Source organism: Elephas maximus, chromosome 11 (assembly GCF_024166365.1).
Source record: "Elephas maximus indicus isolate mEleMax1 chromosome 11, mEleMax1 primary haplotype, whole genome shotgun sequence".
Lineage (NCBI taxonomy): Eukaryota > Metazoa > Chordata > Mammalia > Proboscidea > Elephantidae > Elephas > Elephas maximus.
In genome coordinates, this window is record NC_064829.1 from 38,787,926 (window position 1) to 38,808,201 (window position 20,276).

Sequence of the window (20,276 nt, forward strand, 5' to 3'; positions counted from 1 at the left end):
CCCCACCCAGCCATCACACCAGGGGCCCACGGACTGGCAACAGCCCCTCCCCCACCCAGACACCCATGCGAGGGGCCCATAGACTGGCAGTATATTCTCTCCCATGCCACACTCTAGCGGACTGGGAGTGTGCCCTCTGAGTGTGCACCTGTGGACTGGTAGCACACCCCTACCTTGGCCCCAAATCACACCCGCTGCAACTGGAGGTTCATGTCCATCCACTCTGACCATCCCTGCCCAGCCCTGCCCACTCAACTGGTGGTGTGACCCACCAATGCCACCCATCCAGTGACCAGTGACCCATGCACCCTTGCTCTAACCAACCAGCAGTGTGCAAACCCAGCACCCAACCTAGCATGCATTGAGAAGGCTCCTTGTACCCATGCCTAGGTGACCAGGTGGACAGATGAAACACCTCACCAGCAATGCCAGTCACATCCTTACAGGCACCAGCTACACCCTTGCCAAACAATGAGCAAGAGACCCTAGTGTCTTAATCTAATGTCCTCTCAGCTGCAAGAGCACACATTTCACACCCAAACAGTTCCTGCAGGTCATCTGCACATGGACTGAAATCTCGATACATCATCACCTACTGAGACACCAATTCGTCCACACACAGCAGACATAACCCATTCATTTGGGTAGTACTCTTGACCTGACATGCAGAAGTCCTGACCTGACCTCGAGAGAGCACACAAACCGCTAGCACTAAACTTAATGCCTCAGAGAAAGCAGATAATAACAAATCACATGAAGAAACAGCATAAAATGGCTCAACTATGAGAGCAAAATAAAGGGGCAGGAACTTCCCTAAGGAAGAAACGGTAAAGGAACTACCTGACAAGGAATTCAAAAGACATATATAAGCTCTTCCAGGAGATCAAGGAAAACACTGACAAAACCCTAGAAAAATTCAGGAAAACAACACAAGAACAAAACAACAAGATAAACAGACAATTAGAAACTATATAAAAACAACAACTAGAAATTCAGAAGATTAACAATAAAATACCAGAAATAGATAACTCAAGAGAAGGGCACAGAAGTAGAACTGAATCAATAGGAGAAAGAATCAGCAAAATAGAGGACAAATCCCTTGATACTAATTTGTTTGAAAAAGAATTAAAAAAAAGAATGAAGAGAAATGAAGAAAGCCTAAGAGTTAGATGGGACACTATTAAGAGGACTACTTTGCATAACTGGAATTCCAGAACAGGAGAAGAAAAAAAAAAAGCATGAAGAGAATTGTGGGAGATTTATTGGCAGAAAATTTCCCTAATATCATGAAATATAAGATTTCCATCCAAGAAGCTCAACAAACCCCATTCAGGATAGTTCCCAAAAGAAACTCACCAAGACATACCATAATCAAACTTTTCAAAACCAAAGACAAAGAAAGAATTCTGAAAGCAGCTCGTGAAAAACGAAATACCACCTACAAAGAGGCACCGATAAGACTAAGCTGTGATTTCTTGAAAGAAACCATGCAGGCAAGAAGACAACATAAATAAAACCCTGAAAGAAAAGAATTACCAACCAAGAATCATATATCCAGCAAAACTGTCTTTCAAATACAATGGCAAAACCAGGACATCCCCAGATAAACAGAAATTAAGGAAATTTGTAAAAACCAGAATAGCTTTACAAGAAATATTAAAGGGAGTCCTCCAGACAGAGAACCAATGACATCAGATGACAATTTGAGATGAAGACATAACAGCATCACCCAGATACCAATCAATATAAAGAATTCTCAAAAGCAAAATGAAGCCACAAAGCTGAAAACAGAGAATCAGAGATGACAATCTGTAAACAAGGACAGCTTCAAAACAGAAGAAGGCAATAAATGGTGTAGTTATAGAACTCCCATATGGAAAGAAAGTCAAGGTGATATTAAGATATAACAGGCTGTTCTAAATTTAGGAAGATAAAGGTAAATTTCAGAGTAATCACAAAGAAAATTCATAAATCTACTCACCAAAACAAAGGAGAAAAAAATTGAAAAGATTCAGCAAACAGAAAATCAACAATAGAGGAAACTAAAGAAAATCCATGAACAAAAAGAACTTAGCACAAAAACTTAAGCAGAACAAAGAAGCCATTAACGCCACACACACAAAAAAAAGGATAACAAAAAGACAGCAGTAAATTCATACCTATTGATTATCACACTGAATGTAAATGGTTTAAATGCACCAGTCAAGATACCGAGAGTAGCAGAATGGATCAAAAAAAACATAACCCATCAATATGTTGCCTACAAGAGACACACCTTAGACATAAAGATATAAATAGTTTAAAAATCAAAGGACAGGAAAAATACATCAAACAAACAGTAACCAAAAGAGAGTAGGAGTGGCAATAATAATCTTTGATAAAATAGACTTTAAGTCAAAATCCATTATAAGAGACAAGGAAGGGCACTACATAATGATTGAAGGGTCAATCCACCAAGAGGACATAACCATAATAAATATTTATGCACCTATGACAGAGCTCCAAAATACATAAAACAAATTCTAACACAATTTAAAAGAGAACTAGGCAGTTTACAATAATAGCAGGAGAATTTAACACACCATTTTTGATACCAGACAGAACTAGGAAAAAACAAAAAAAAAAAATCAGCAAAGACATAGATCTAAATAACACAATCAACAAATTTGACCTCATAGACATATACAGAAAATACCACCCAACAACAGCACAGTACACATTTTTCTCAAGGACACATGGATCATTCTCCAGAACAGACCATATTTTAGGCTGTAAAGCAAGCCCCCCAAAGTTAAAAAACATCAAAATAATAAAAAAGATCTTCTCTGATCATAATGCTATAAAACTAGATATCAATAACAGAAAAGAAAAAATTAAATACATGAAAACTGAATAACACCTTACTTAAAAACTACTGGTTAATAGAAGAAACGATAAACTAAATGAAAAAATTCCTAGCATCAAATGAGAATGAAAACACAACATACCAAAACCTCTGGGACACAGCCAAAACAGTGCTCAGAGGGGAATTTATAGCAATAAATGCACATAACAAAAAGCAAGAAAGAGCCAAAATCAATAGCTTAAACCTACAGCTTGAACAAATTGAAAAGGACCAGCAAAAAAAGCCCCCAGTCACCAGAAAACAGGAAATAATAAAGATCAGAGCAGAAATAAATGAATTAGAAAACAGAAAAACAATAAAAAGAATCAGGACTAGAAGTTGATTTCTTGGAGAGGATCAATGCAATCAACAAACCACTGGCTAAGCTGACAAAGGGAAAAATGAGAAGATGAAAGTAACCAAAATAATGAATGAAATGGGTGACATTACAACAGAACTGAGATAAAAAAGATCATAACGGAACATTATGAAAAATTGTACTCCAACAAATTTGAAAACCTAGTAGAAATGGACAAATGTCTAGAAACATACTACCTAACTAAACTGACACAAATAGGTAGAAAATTTGAATAGACTCATAACAAAAGAAGAAACTGAAGAGGTCATAAAGAAAAACCCATAACCAAAAAAAGCACAGGCCCAGAGAGCTTCACTGGAGAATTCTACCACACATTCAGAGAAGAGTTGACACCAGTTCTACTCAAACTATTCTAGAATATAGAAAAGGGAGGAATACTCCCTAATTCATTCTATGAAGCCAGCATAACCGATACCAAAACCAGGCAGAGACACCACTAAAAAAGAAAATTACAGACCAATATCCCTCATGAATATAGATGCAAAAATTCTCAACTAAATTCTGGCCAACATAATTCAACAGCATATCAAAAAAATAGTACATCATGATCAAGTGTGATTCATGCCATGAATGCAAGGATGGTTCAGCATTAGAAAATCAGTCAACGTAATTCACCACGTAAATAAAACAAAGGAAAAGAATCACATGATCATCTCAATGGACACACACACACAAAAGAAAAAACTTGATAAAATCCAATACCCTTTCCTGATAAAAACTCTCAGCAAAATAGGAATAGAAGGGAAATTCCTTAACACAGTTAAGGGCAAAACCAAGAGCTGACATTATTCTCAACAGAGAAAGATTGAGAGCATTCCCCTTGGGAACAAGAACGAGACAAGGATGCCCTTTATCACCAGTCCTATTCAATACTGTGCTGGAAGTCCTAGCTAGAGCAACAATGCAAGAAAGGGAAATAAAAGGAATCTAGACTTGAAAGAAAGAAGTAAAACTATCCTTATTCATAGATGACATGATCATATACGTAGAAAATCCCAGAGACTCCACAAGAAAGTTACTGAAGCTAACAGAAGGATTTAGCAAAATGGTAGGTTACAAGATCAACACACAAAAATCAGTTGGGTTCCTCTACACTAACAAGGAGGACTTAAAAAGGAAATCAAGAAAACATTACCATTTACAGTAGCCCCATAAAGGATAAAATACCTCAGAATAAACTTAACTAGGGGCATAAAAGACTTATACAAGGAAAGCTATAAAACACTGCTGTGAGAAACTAAAAGAGATCTACATAAATGGAAAAACATTCCATGCTGCTGGATTAGAAGACTTAACATAGTGAAAATGTCAATACTACCAAAAGCAATCTCAATCAAAATCCCAATAACATTCTTTAATGAAATGGAAAAACTAATCCAACTTTATATGGAAAGGAAGGAGGTCTTGAATAGTTAAAGCAATACTGAAGAAGAACAAAGTAGGAGGTCTCACACTTCCCAATCTGAAAATTTACTACACAGCCATGGTAATCATAACAGCCTGATACTGGTTCAATGACAGACACATAGACCAAGGCAACAGAATTGAGAACCCAGAAGTCAATCTATCCATCTACAGGCAGCTGATCTTTGACAAAAGGCCAAAGTCCATTCAATGGGGAAAAAAACAGTCTCTTTAACAAATGGTGCTGACAAAAGTAGACATCCATATGCAGAAAAATGAAATAGGATCCATACCTCATACCATGCATAAAAATTAACTCAAAATGGATCAAAGACCTAAATGTTAAAGTTAAAACTATAAAGTCCCTGGAACATAACATAGGGTCAAAACTAAGGTACCTAATTTTCAGCATAAATAGTCTATCAAACAAAACTAAAAATGCACAAATGACAGAAGACAAAATAAGTAACTAAACTAAAAACCAAACCCTCTGCTGTTGAGTCAGTCCCAACTCATAACGACCCTACAGAACAGAGTAGAACTGCACTATAGGGTTTCCAATGAGCAGCTGGTGGATTTGAACTGCTGACGTTTGGGTTAGTAGCCATAGCTCTTAGCCACTACACCACCAGGGCTCCAACAGGTAACTGGGACTTCCTGAAAATTAAATACTCATGCTTATCAAAAGACTTTACCAAGAGAGTAAAAACAGAACCTGCAGACTGGGGGGAAAAAAAAGATCTTTGGCAACAACGTATCTGATAGGATCTAATTTCTAAAATATATAGAAAACTTCAACAACTCAACAACAAAAAGACAAACAATCCAATTAAAAAATGCGCAAGGGAAATGAGCAGACACTTCACCAAAGAGGACACTCAGGCAGCCCACAAATACATGAAAAGATGCTCATGATCATTAGCCCTTAGAGAGGTGCAAGTCAAAACTACAATAAGATATCATCTAGCCCCCACAAAAAATGTCGTTGATTAAAGAAAAAAAAAAAGCAGAAACAACAAATGCTGGCAAGGCTGTGGGGGATTGGCCCTCTATACATCGCAGGTGGGATTGTAAAATGGTACAACCACAATTGGAGACCATATGGTGCTTCCTAAAAAACCTAGAAATACAAATACCTCATGATCCAGCAATCCCACTTCTAGGTATATATCCTAGAGATAGAAGAGCAGTGGCTTGAATAGACGTATGCGCACCTATGTTCATTGCTGCACTATTTACAACAACAAAAAGATAGAAACAACCTAAATGTCCATCGACAGATGAATGGATAAGCAAACTGTGGTACCTATACACATGGAACACTACACAACTTTAAAGAATAAGGAGGAGTTCACAGAACATCTTTTAACCTGGATGAATCTGGAGAACATTATGCTGAGCTCAATAAGTTAATCACAAAAAGACAAATATTGTACGATACCACTATTATAAAAAATCAAGAATAGATATACACACAGAAAGGAAAGTTCTTTGATGGTTACCAAGGGTGGGAGGAAGAAGAAGGGGTAATCACTTTCTAGATAGTACATAGTAAGACACTTAAGACTTTTGATAATGTGAAAGACAAGACCAAATATAGGTGAAGTCAGCTCAACTTGACCAAGGTAAATAAAGACACTAAGAAGTACAAGAGAAAAAGGGAAAATTTTGGTAAATGTTATATACAATTTTGCAGCAACACTAAAAACAACCAAAAAAATATGTATGTGGTTACGTGGGTAGATATAGACGCAAACATGCGTAGAGAAAGGTATACTTGAGTAAACTGCATATGCATGTATAGATGTATCTGTAGGCATATGTATACACATATTTGTGTGAGCTGCATGTATATCCACATACATAACAAAACACAAAAGGGGCACAGTTACAGAGGCTTCCTAGACATATCCAAACAACTCGTGGGATTCGTTAAACTAGGTTAAAAGCTTGGGACCGTAGTCTTGGGGGACACCTTAGTCAATTGGCACAACATAGTTCACAAAGATAATGTTCTACATCCTAGATTGGTGAGTAGCGTCTGGGGTGTTAAAAGCCTGTGAGCGGCCATCTAAGAGACAACTATTGGTCTTTTCTTGTATGGAGCAAAAAACAATGAAGGTAATCAAAGGCTAAAAGACGAAACTGGTCCACAGGAGTAACAGCCCACATGAATCACAACCTTCTCTAACCTGAGACCAGAAGAACTAGATGGTGCCAAGCTACCACTACTGACCATTCTGAGCAGGGGCACAATAGAAGGTCCTGGATAGAATCGGAGAAAAATGTAGAACAAGCTCGATTTCCTAAAAAAAAGGCCATACTTACTGGACCAATACAGACTAGAGGAACCCCCAAGACTATAGCCCTTAGATAACCTTTGAACTTGGATTTGAAACTATTCTGTAGGTCATCTTTCAGCCAAACAATAGTTCGGCTTGTAAAATAAACAATATCACCAATGAAAAATGTGCTCCCTTAAACAAGTAAATACCAAAGCATCTACAATTACCCCAAAGGAAAGATGAGAAGGCAAGGAGGGGAAGGGAAGCTAGATCAATGCAAACAGAACAAACAGAATGGAAATAATGAGAATACTGACACATTGTAAAAACTATAACCAGTGTATAAAAAATTTTAAAGGGAAACCTAATTTGCTATGTAAACTTTCACCTACAGCATAATAAAATATTGTTTTTTAAAAAATGAGCTGGAGAGTTTAAAATTGAGAGAATGAAAGAGTTGGTCCTCTGGACTTCTGTCTGTTATTGCATTCCCAATCCAGCACCTTACCCTAGCAAAACATTTTACATTAAACAAAGTTACTTCCCATATATTACAAAAATCCTGATAGGTAAATAGAATTATCCCCACTTTACAAAAAAAAAAAAACTTACAGGGGATAAATGAGTCCATAAATGGCACAGGTCAGATTTGAACCCAATACTGCATATCCAAAGCTCTTTCCACTGTGCCAGAACTAACTCCTCCCCTTTTGGGCCAATGCTGTACCTTATACTGGAGCCCTGGTGGCGCAGCAGTTAAGAGGTTGCCTGCTAACCAAAAGTTCGGCAGTTTGAATCCACCAGCTGCTCCTTGGAAACATTATGCGGCAAAGCTACTCTGCCATAAGTCAGAATCAACTCTGCGGCAATGGGTTTGGTACCGTATACATACTTCTTTTACAATGTCTGTAAAACCAAAACCAAACCCGTTGCCGTCAAGTCGATTCCAGCTCATAGTGACCCTATAGGACGGAGTAGAACTGACCCACAGAGTTTCCAAGGAGAGCCTGGTGGATTTGAACTGCCCACTTTTGGTCAGCAGCCATAGCATTTAACCACTAGCCACCAGGGTTTCCTCAATGTCTCTAACATCTCAATATCTTTTTTAGTTTACCTGTTTGCCTCTCTTTTTTAAAACCTAAGCTTGTTCTGGGCAGGGACAATGTCTTAGTCTTCACTGTATTCTCAGCAATTGGCACAGATGCATACATTTTAGTTTCTTGGGCACTTTCATATTGCCAGAAAAAGTCCCATTTCAGTTACTTCACTTAATGTAATTTATTGTAATGATACCCAAATAAAAAAGGAAGACAGGCCCATCAAGTAGGCCTGTAGAGCCTGTAATACGTTCAGGATACCACATCTCTCCAGGTTATGTTTGCTCCCACAAAAGCAGGTTTCTCTAACTCCCCGTTTCTAGTACTTCACCATTATGGTGACTTGTTCAGCCACTTCCATTCTGTGTGGCTGTCTTCCAGCTAGGCTCTTAGGCCAAGGCACATCACAGGGTGATGCGCGGCTCACATATGATCTAAAAATGTGACTTTCATAGGCAACAAATTTCCAGGAGCCCATAAATATTCTTCAAAGCTTAAGTGAGATCTATGCAGTTGGGCTACTTTCTACCATTTTGGGGAAGGTTGGGTTTCTTCAGAAACACCCATTCAAAAGTGTTTCCTGGAAAGTGAGGCGGCTCCTGGCAGCATTTTTTATTTCTTTGATCCTGAGAGTCATATAGAAAAGAAAACCACTCTATCTACCTACTGTGTTCCTTCAGGGAGACCTGCATGTAAAGTGAAGCAGCTTGGAGGGTCTGGCTGCTGTTGCCCTCATCAGTCAAAGCAGTGGAGCTGGAGGCGGAACTATCAGAAGTGAACCATGGGAGCACAATATAAGTTCTGGAGATAACAAAGTTCTGTTGATCTAACAGTACAAACTGCCCTGATCAAAAAAAAAAGTGTTAAGGACAGCAAAAGGATGAAAAAGAGCTTATACTCAAGGATTCTTGGGGTTATCTTGGATCACTGCTGCCTTTCAGTTGAGCTGAGTTTTATAGAGAGGCCATGAACAGCATAAAAAGAAATTAACACACTTTCTTTATCCCTATAAGCTAAAGACTAATCTAGCTGATTGTGGCTAATTTCAATTCTTCAAAAATGACTGATGAGTACTTTTTTAAGTTCCTGGATGATGCAAATGGTTAAGTGCTCTACTACTAATGGAAAGATTGGCGGCTTGAACCCACCCAGAGGTGCCTCGGAAGACAGGCTTGGCAATCTGCCTTGAAAACCCTATGGAGCAGTTCTACTCTGCACACGTGGGGTTGCCATGAGCGGGAACTGACTCGACAGCAACCAACAGCAACGACAGTACTGTTTTATATCAGGGGTACTAGGGACACATCCTGTAAAGCACAGAAGAAAACTCTTTCCTGTCCCTATCCCTTTATGAATACACTGAGCATCCACTGTGTCTGTCATTTTCACATTTATTATTCTACTTAGGTCAGAACCTGAAACAGAGAGAGGCTGGGGGATTTGTCCAAGGTCAAGCAGGTAGTAAACAACAGAACCAAGACTCAAGCTCAGTTCTTCTGCCTCCAAGTCTAAAGTATTTTTCTCTCAATCACACTGCCTTTTGCCAGCCGAATTATAATTTAGGCCTACACATCCATTTTGGGAGATGAATTATTTGACTGAGAAATGTACACCAATTGAAGAAACTGCAGACCAGTTTAACTGCTACTATATCAAATGTCTTCAAACTAGGGCACTCAGATCCCTGAGATACATGAGTACTTCAAAGAGTATGAGCAAACATAGTTTTAAAGGAATCATTTTCCAAATTCCCAGTATATACATATATGTCCCTAAAACCCAAAACCCACTGCAATGGAGTCGCTTCTGACTCATTGTGACCCTATGGGACAGAGTAGAACTGCCCTATACATTTTCCAAGGAGCGCCTGGTGGATTCAAACTGCCAACATTTTGGTTAGCATCTGTAGCACTTAACCACTACACTGTCAGGGTTTTCATTATATATATATATGTTGTTATATGTTGTTATTGTTAGGTGCCATCTATTCGGTTCTGACTCATACAGACCCTACAGGACAGAGTAGAGCTGCCCCATAGCGTTTCCAAGGAGCAGCTGGTGGATCCGAACTGCTGACCTTTTGGTCCTGCTGTATGGGGCAGTTCTACTCTGTCCTGTAGGGTCACTATGGTTCGGTACCAACTTGACACACACAACAGCAACGTATGTTTGTGTGTGTGTATATATATGTATATTCTTTCCTTAAGTCAATCTGCCAAGAATGCACCCGCACCTGAGGTATCAAGCTGGTTCCCCTCTCCCAACTCCCATTTAAAGAAAAAAAAAGTCACATCTCTCACCCATGGCAGATATACTATGCTGCACTGTAATGGATAGTAAAGTGTCTGGGACACTGAACTAAGAGAGATTCAAAATAACCACATTGGTATCACAGAGAGAATTAACTCTAAAGCTTGGGTAACAAATTCTTTTGCAAGTCAGGTAGTTTCCAATCATTTGTTTTCAAAAAATTTAAGAAGGACCTAACAGAGTTGTCAGCTAATATGTCATTAAAATTAATTTTTAATGATTGAATACTCCACAAATTTGGTATATGTAACTCAGAATAAGTTTAAAGAATTGAATGATTCTGCTACTAAAAAAGAAATCCTCCAATACCATCTACCTATATGTGTGAACAAGATTTCTCAGAACTTAGAAACAAAATAGGATTGATGATGAAACTTGTTAAATTCTAGCAATGACTAATATTTATCACAAATTAACATTTTAAAAAGCTTCACCCATCTCTTCCAAATGCATTTCCAATAAAATTTTCCTTTCTATATTTAAAAATTCTTATTAAAAGTTCAAAATTTGCATGTTGTTTAATCAATTGTATGGTAATAGAAACCCTGTTGGCATAGTGGCTAAGTGCTACAGCTGCTAACCAGAGGGTCGGCAGTTCGAATCTGCCAGGCACTCCTTGGAAACTCTATGGGGCAGTTCTACTCTGTCCTATAGGGTCGCTATGAGTCGGAATTGACTCTACGGCACTAGGTTTTTTGGTTTTGGCATGGTAATTAAAACTGTAAAGCTAATTCAATACAGAAGATACTGTTTTTTTAACATTTAGAGTCTTGCAATTACAGAAATTTTAATAAAATTTCTACTCATGTGCATATTTTTGTTGCAGAGAAGTTTGGTACACTGCCCAATAAAAGCATTAAAATGTATTTAAGGCTTGAAAATATATTCCAGCAGGAGGAACCTATGGAGAAAATGGCTTATTGAATGGAAATAGAACATAGGAGTTCAAAAAAAATATATAGGAGTGAAATAAAACTCCAAATTGTTACAGAAGAGCTTACTCTTTTTTTTTTTTTTTAATGGGGTGCACCAGGCATCAAATGACTGTGGTATTTAGATTCCATCAGCCACAGTTAAAAAAAAAAAAAAAAAAAGATGCAACAGTTTTATTTGAAAATATCAACACTTACAGTATTCTTAAATTTCATCCTCTGTACCTACTTATATTTATGATGACATTTTTAAGATATCGCTATAAGAAAATGGAGGAAGTACAGTTTTTCCAAAAAATTTTTTTCAGGGTTACATGAGCAAAACCTTTTGAAGGCCTCTATTTTTTATAAGAGAGTATTAGGAGTATAACCAAGACAAGCCTTTGTATTTATCCAGAACCAGGGCCACCAGTACATGAGGCCAAAGCACAAGCAAAATCATAGCAGATGAGTAAAATAACATCAGGTGAATCAAAGATGAGGCAAGAGAAGCTCCAGGTGCTGGATCAACAAAATGATCAGGAGAATGGTGATTTAGGTCAACTTTCAAGTTGCAGTTTTAACACTGTGTAAATGTAATAATAACCTTGCAGACTTCCTATAAACAGGCAGAAATCAGGATGAGAACGCATCCCACTAAAGAGTGGAAATTACCTGCCACTTTCTCTGAAACCCCAGCTAGGACTCACTATCACTGCTTTCAAGTTAAAATCAGGTTATTGGGTTGATTATAGCTGTGAGGTTCTGCAGCTACGCTTGTCCTCACAGGTCGTGGGTGGGTGAGCAACATAATGACGCTACCTAGAATTCTCTGACAGACCTAAGGCAAAGTGGGGGAAGGGGAGAGTGGAACAAGTGGAAGAGAATAACAAAGACAGAGAGCAGAGGAAGAGAGGTGAAAAGGGGAAAAAAGAAATGTGCAAAGCTGAAGATGAGGAGAAGGAGATTCTTGTGAACAACCTGCTCCTGTGCAGAACAAGAAACAATCTTCTTCATTATCAGGTCTCACTCTTTTTCTTTTACCTATGCTTTTGATTCAGCCATTCCTGATTTCTCTTAAACATATTTTTCTTTAATTATGTTTTTTTTTCCTCTTTCTGCCCTCCCTTTTTCCCTTCGTCTTCCTCTGTCTCTTTTTCTTCATAAACCCTCTTTCCTCCACTTGTAAATTGATTATTTGACGTGGTTTCTCAACCTAAGGAAATATGCCTTGATACAGTTAACCCCTTGATCTGTATCATACCCACTGCTGTAGAGTTGACTCTGACTCAGAGCCACCGTACAAGACAGAGTAAGACTGCCCCATAGGGTTTCCAAGGCTGGACGCAGACAGTCACATCTTTCTCTCGCAGAGCAGATGGTGGGTTCCAACTGCCAATGTTTCTGTTAGTGGCCAAGAGCTTAACGACTGCGCCACCAGGGCTGCTGATCCCATCATAGCTCTCACATTCCTTTTACCTCCTAGCTTGTTGAAATTGTAATCCAAGATAACTATTTCTGCTTCTTCAAAAACAATACGTTATTTGACTCCTGTAATTTGGCTTATGCCACTCACAGAAGTTAACAATGGCTGCCTGCTTTAAGACGCCAGGATCTTCTCAGTTCCCATTCTCCTTGATCTGGCTACTACACTTAAACAATTAAAGCTTCCCTCTTTATCACACTTCTTACCACTATACTCCACTCATTCTGTCTCCTTTCTGGCCATCACCTTACCTAATCTCTTCTTCTTTCTGAACTCAGCTTGATTACCAACCTCTGCCACAACTACCACTACAGCTACAATTACCACCACCACTACCACCACCTCCGTTTCTTACCCTTTCCCCACTTCTTACCCTTCTCCCACTGACAGAATCTGCTCTGCACCCATAGCCCTGGTCCCTCCGCCTCTCTATAATCTCAGTCTATCAGAGCCCTTGCTTTTAGATGCCTTCTCTACCCTACCTAAATGTATGCATTTTCCACAAGTTTCTGTGTTCTAGCCTTTTAATTTCTCTTCTTAAATTTTAACATTTACTATCGCCATTTCCTTCTACTTCAAATAGCTGTCCTGTTTGGATAAATTCCACCTCTTCAGCTTTTATATCTATCCCAAATTTTAGAAGCACATTTGAAGTAAAACAAACTTAAGTCATCATTATTCCATTGATAGACCTTCCAGTCTCCCAGAAAGCCGAGCTTGAATCTCCAGATTCATCTCGTTTTTTCTCCTCTTGTATCCTAAAACCCATTGCCATCAAGTCGGTTCCAACCCATAGCAACCCTATGGGACAGAGTAGAACTGCTCCATAGGGTTTCTAAGAAGCTGCTGTTGGACTCAAACCGCTGCCCTTTTGGTTAGCGGCCAAGCTCTTAACCACTGCACCAGGAGTCATCAGGGCTCCTCCTACCATCCATATGGCGTATCAATTCGTTTGTAATGTCTCCGTTTTCTTTTTCCAGGGCCACTTCGGAACCCATGTTCAGGTTCCAACAATGTCTTACCTAAGCAATTGCAAATTCCTAAGTTTCTCAACTTTGAGTGCTCTTCCCTTGTAATCTTTCCTTCATATCAATGACAGGTTTAAAAAACAATGTATCTGACACACCAAGTCTACCCAATAAAGTCCAAACTTCTTAGCCTCATATACAAGGCACTTCATGATCTGACATTCCAAACTTTCTCTCCATGGTTCCTCACTATTTCCTCTACCTTCCAGGTAATGTGATTATTTACTACTCCTGATATATCTTCTGAAACTTACACCTGTATTCATGCTTTATTCTGGCTGGAATTTCCTTCTGTAGCAATTCCTTCTATGAAAACAGACTCGTCCTATAGAGTCCTCCCAAATCCCTACTCTCTTAGGAGGCCTCCCAAAATTAACTTTGGTTGTTCGAATTGTCTGCTCTTTCCTTCCATTGAATCCATTGATGCCTCTGTTTTAGTATTTATCCCAGCCTGCCTTGCTCTAGAATTGTGTGTCCATCTTCTGTAACAGTTTAAAAGCATCTGTAGGGCAAATGTCTGTATTATTAATTTTTTATTACCCACATATTTTCTATAAAATTAGCAAAATGTGCATTTAAGAAATGAATAAATAACATTGTCAATGTTTGCACATTGCTCCCTTTGAATTATGCAAATGTATGCTGATGTTGTGCTTTCTATAACAGGTGGTGGTGGAAGTAAACAGTGAATTTATTGTTGAGGTAATGTATAATAAACGACTTTCTCAATTTAAAAATTAAAAGTTAATTTTGTAATTCATCATGTATCAAGAATCAGAATTTTTGTAACCATAGTCATCTAGATAAATGTAAGAGAAATGACCTCCACCGAAGTAAAATAGCAATAGTAAAACCCATACCCCCAAATTCCCATGCTTTTATAGCATAGTTTGTCACAGCTCAATGTCTTAGTAACTCCTACTTAGCAAACTATCCTAGCAGTTTACTTACATGCTTCCCAACCTATAGAAAAGCAAAAGAAGCAAGGTAAAGGTTTACAATGGAAAGGAAGAGGATTTCTTACAGTAGCAAGAAAGACAATTGATGATCTATCCTTGAGAAAAAGATGCAAAATTAAAAAACATGTAGTCATAGCTAAATAGAACAGAGAATCTGGTTCCAGTCTGAGTGGGATCAGAAAATAAACCTACTGTCCTCTGTATCTCTGTCAGGGCTTAATTTTATGATAGTAGTGAAATCTTCATTACGATGGTCTTAAATCATTTGGAAAAAATAAAATTACTATTATAATCGACAAAAGTAGGGAATGTGTGGTACCTTTCAGAAACATATCAAAAAGAGGCAAAATATAAATGCTTTGGTTCTTGAAAGGATAGGCTCCATTCACAAGGAACATCTGCTTCTGCCAAAGTGGCAGTTCAATGAAGGCTTAGTTTAAATAAGTTTGTTGATGTACTTGATAAATACATCAACACCTACAAACACACACACACACACACACACGTCTATACATGTAGTAACATTTCTAAACTCTTTAATAGTGAAAATTTCCTAAACTTCCACCAAAAATAGCAGCATAAACCAACAATGGAAAAAACATATAGACAGCAGAGATACAAATGTTCAACATTGAGAAGCCTAATTGATGTTTGTGGGATTATTGCAGCTATCATCAAGTCAGTTAATAATATTCTTCTCATCCTGTAATAATACATTTGGGTGCTTAGCCTCAGTGTGTCCTTATCAACAGAAGAGCAAAATCCCTTCCCACTTTTAGGTGAGCACAACTCACCAACACAACTTTTGTTTTGTACAGAATACACTCACACGGAACACCAGCAATATTTTAAACTCTGGAGACTGTAAAGTCTAGTCAGAGCTCATGACAGGTAAGGTAGGCAAGGCCTCTATCAGGTGAAGATACCTTTAAAAAAGAATACAACAAATTCTACAGGAAAACACATTATGAGTTCTACATACAGCTAATGAAATTTGTCTCACTAGAATCAGATAGAAAGGAGACAATTCCAAAAGAAGTAGCTAGTTGGGAGTGACCAAGCTGTATCTACCTTCAGTTGTGGATTAGTAAAAAGTTTCTTTGCTCAAGTTCAAAGCCATTGTTCCTTCTGGACACTTCTTACAATGTTAAATTAATAGGATTATCTACTATAAGTAAAATTTTTCTAAGACTGTAAGAAATTTGAACCACTTTTTCTTAAGGTGAAAGAATTAGACATGGAAAATGGCACTACAAAATGGCAGACTGTCAGAAGACAAAAGCGGGAGTGGATCAAGTTTGCTGCAGCCTGTAGAGAAGGAGAAGACAACTCAAAGAGGAATCCGATTGCCAGAGTAAGTGATGAAACAAGCAAGAGAGAGTATCCTGTGCTGATAACAAATGCTTTTGCAGGAGAGTAAAGCCCTCCAACATGTCAAGGATTTGCAGCCTTCACTACTCTATGGTGATTTAGAAAGCCGAGTTGCATGCAGTCATTGGTCACATTGCTGAGGCACTGGTTTGATTGTCATGTTCTGGGAGCAGCTACAGAGGGGAGGGTCCTTGGCAATCGATCCTGGAACAGAGAGACATGGATCTCTAACACAACTTTGCTTTGTCCATCTATTTCAGTTCTACTCATCATCACATGCATGTTATAGGAAATTTATGCATGTAGTGATATCTGCAGACTATTTCTCTGGAAAGTCAAGGCTTCCTGACATTTAATTAATTCATTCCAAGAAAGTAAAGATGATGACCAAAGTTCCCACTAAATGCCTACAACCAAAAAGTAGGAAAGTTTTAAAAGGTCTTTACAAATAATTGCCACTAATAAAGAAAACCAAAACCAAACCCATTGCTGTCAACTCATAGTGACCCTATAGGACAAAGTACAACTGTCCCATACGGTTTCCAAGGAGCAGCTGGTGGAGTCAAACTGCTGACCTTTGGGTTAGCAGCTCAGCTCTTAACCACCGTGCCACCAGGGCACAAGCAGAGTTAAGGGAAGAATGTGTAATAAACTGATCCATGAAGTTTGAGATCCACATTTCCAGCTCCACCAGCTCTTTCAGGGTGCCTTGGCTTTGGATCACTAGTGATAGCAGCAGCGTCTTTTTCCATACGAGTGTGATCTACTAGATTTCCTTCCTTATAACTTAAAAATACAGTAAGTATTAATAATTTGGTAACAAAGGTGATGATTAAACAACATGATGAACATAATTAATGTCACTGAACTGTACATGTGGAGATTGTTGAAGTCCCAAATACTTTGTTACATTTGTATTTACCACAATAAAAGAAATGTAGTATCAGCAATGAAGTTACAGATTTGATCTCAGCCCAAGAACACAGATTTATTCTCTCTCAGAAGGTTTCAAATATTTTGAATTTTTTTAAATTGCTACTGTTTCCAGTCAACTCAAGGTTACAGCTTTATGTTATCCCACTTATATTGCTTATTCTATTTTTAATATTTATTTGGGGCGGTTTCCTGGGCTTTTGTCTATATTAAAATGATCTTTCAATTAGAATGAAGTTTAGGAGCCCTGGTGGCACAGCAGTTAAGCACTCGGCTGCTAATAGAAAAGTTGGCAGTTTGAACCCACCCAGAAGCTCCACAGGAGAAAGACCTGGCGACCTGCTCCTGTAAAGATTACAGCCTAGAGGACCCTATGGGGCAGTTCTACTCTGTCACATGAGATCCCTAGGAGTTGGAATCTACTGGACGGTACCTAACAACAGTGACAGCTGGATTTTTAGCTGTCTTTATTTAAATGTGCATGCTCAAGTAACAAATCCTAGTATCTTACTAAATGTTCTCATATTTGATATATAGGTGAGATTTTAAAATTTGAAATGTATTAGTTTAAATGTATGGACAATGGATATAAACTATTAAAACAAAATCTATATGGCAGACTACTTGTCATATAATCTATTTGGTAGAGCAATACAATGGGTTTCAATTTATAAAAATATTACCAATACCTCTAAACACTGTATTTCTTTTCTGGGTTTCTTAAGTTATCCACCAATGGTACTTATTAGTATGACATGATCTTTTTTATAAAAACAGTAATGGCTATAATTTCTTGTCAAACTTTTTCTCTCTATGCAAAGAAAATCAAAGGATCGAACAATGTGTTAATAATAACAAATCTAGCATCAAGTATGTATGTTGCATATGCCAGGAATCGGGCTGGGCTGTATACGTGTTACCCCATACATTCCCCCACAGCAAGTCTATGAGATAACCCATTGCTGTACAGTCGATTCTGACTTATAATGACCATATAGGTGGTATCATCACCATTATAAACTGGAGCTTGGTGAAGTTAAGTGAATTTTCCAAGTTCACACAGAACTAAGTCATGGTGCCTGGTTTCAATCTAAAGTTCACCTGGCTACCAGGTCCATTCCTACCAAGTCATTCCACTACACTCTGAAGTTCATGATCTGCTCTAAATCAGATTACAATCTCAGCCATTTTCCTTATAGATTCGGTCAGACTGTGAAGTGAACCAGAAGATTACATATCGCATCTCTGGGGTGGGAATTGATCGACCACCTTATGGAGTGTTCACCATTAATCCTCGAACTGGAGAAATTAACATCACTTCAGTGGTAGACAGAGAGATAACTCCAATTTTTTTGGTAAGTTACAGCAGTATGTTTTAATTTGTTCATATTATTTTTATTCCCTTTTAAAAAAAAATCACCTCATAACAATTGCTTATTTTTGATAAAACATGGTAGACTGAAACCAAATAAAGGGCTGAAGGAATGAAAAGAATGTGAAAACATAAGAGTTTGTACTTTAGGACCTCTGATGTGTTGCACGTGCATGTCATTGAATGCCTTGATGATATTTAAATTTCCAGACTGGAATACAGTTGGAAACCCTGGTGGCGTAGTGGTTAAGAGTTCAGCTGCTAACCAAAAGGTCGGCAGCTCCCATCCACCAAGCACTCCTTGGAAACCCTATGGAGAAGTTCTACTCTGTCTTACAGGGTTGCTATGAGTCGGAATTGACTGGATGGCAATGATTTTTTGTAGTATGGTTGGGTTCATAGGAAACTTGAACACTCCCTTGTATATTTTCAAGCATGTTACTTGTTTCCCTTTGGTTGAGAGACAGTTTTTTCTAATTTCCCACAGATCTACTGCCAGGCTCTGAATTCACGAGGTGAAGATTTAGAAAGTCCTCTTGAGCTTAGAGTCAAAGTTATGGACATAAATGACAATCCACCAGTATTTACACAAAATGTATACACAGCCAGTATCGAAGAAAACAGTGATGCAAGTAAGTAGAACTGTACTCCTTCTCTGTGTTATACCCTTTCTTTCTTGGCTTAGTGGCTAAGAGCTATGGCTACTAACCCAAACGTCAGCAGTTCAAATCCACCAGCTGCTTCTTGGAAACCCTCCAGGGCAGTTCTACTCTGTCCTCTAGGGTCGCAATGAGTAGGAACTGACTCAACAGCAACAAGTTTGTTTTTTTCTTTTTTTGGTTCCTGGTTCTCTGTGCTGGGATTTTTCACTTTGGAGCCTGGCTAGGAAGCAAAAGAATATCAGATACCTGTCAATTCTGGAAAACTTGTCCTGCAGATTGGTGTCCTTAGGGATTTGCCTAGGCTGCCCTTTTTTTGTTTTGTTTTGTTTCTATAAGTAATTAAGAACTTTTCTATATTGCTATGGACAAATCTTCTTTTCAATAATTATATATTTATGCTGTTGGGTAAAATGTTGTTATTCTCCAAAGCTTTCTGGATGAGTGACAATAAAGAATACAGATGTTCAAAAAACAATCGCAACACTGAATTTTATTAAGCTTTCTTATTTAAGCACTTAAAAAAATTTTTTTGTGGCAAAAACAAACTGATAAATTTGGTTTCTTCAGCTTTATGTTGATACAGAAAGTCTGTTGAACTTTCTTTTTCACATATTAAAAATCGCTACTTTTTGCTACTAATTCACCATGTGAATGTGAGGATGATACTTGTATAATGTCTTTCATAGGGATACAAGGATTAAGTGATTAAGGAATGCAAACACATCATAAATTGTAATGCATTTTTAAAGAGCAAGCCACAATTATTTTTTTTTTAATTTTTTTTTTAGCTGGAAGTTACGGTAATGTATTCTCATGGAAAACTAGAACACAGAGAATTCGCGAGAAGTCCGAACATTCTTCCTTTCTATGCCTGATTTGCTGAATGAATTCTAACACAGCCCCAAACATTCTCTACCTCTGTCTTCATTCTAGACACACTGGTAGTAAAGTTAAGTGCCACAGATGCAGATGAAGATGATCATCTGAATTCTAAAATTGCCTACAAGATCATCTCTCAGGAGCCTGCAGGTGCACCAATGTTCGTTCTGAACAGGCACACTGGAGAAGTCCGCACGATGTCCAGCTTTCTTGACAGAGAGGTAAAACCTTCTGCAAATGAATGATGAGAAGTAAAGGACCCAATTTTGAAAAGCTGAGAATGAAATGACCCATGTATGTCCTTAGCTCAATGTGA

At 38.1% G+C, this 20,276-nt stretch overlaps 1 protein-coding gene across 1 annotated transcript in view; it reads left to right on the plus strand.

The window, feature by feature from the left end:
• Positions 1–11,768: 11,768 nt before the first annotated feature.
• Positions 11,769–20,276, plus strand: part of DSG4 (desmoglein 4) — a 34,900-nt gene continuing 26,392 nt past the window's right edge. Inside the window, exons 1-7 of the mRNA XM_049901345.1 lie at positions 11,769–11,820; positions 13,737–13,828; positions 14,451–14,486; positions 15,966–16,097; positions 18,247–18,402; positions 18,907–19,051; positions 20,015–20,181. Coding sequence (XP_049757302.1) covers positions 11,769–11,820; positions 13,737–13,828; positions 14,451–14,486; positions 15,966–16,097; positions 18,247–18,402; positions 18,907–19,051; positions 20,015–20,181 — 780 coding nt within the window. The remainder of the gene's footprint in view (positions 11,821–13,736; positions 13,829–14,450; positions 14,487–15,965; positions 16,098–18,246; positions 18,403–18,906; positions 19,052–20,014; positions 20,182–20,276) is intronic.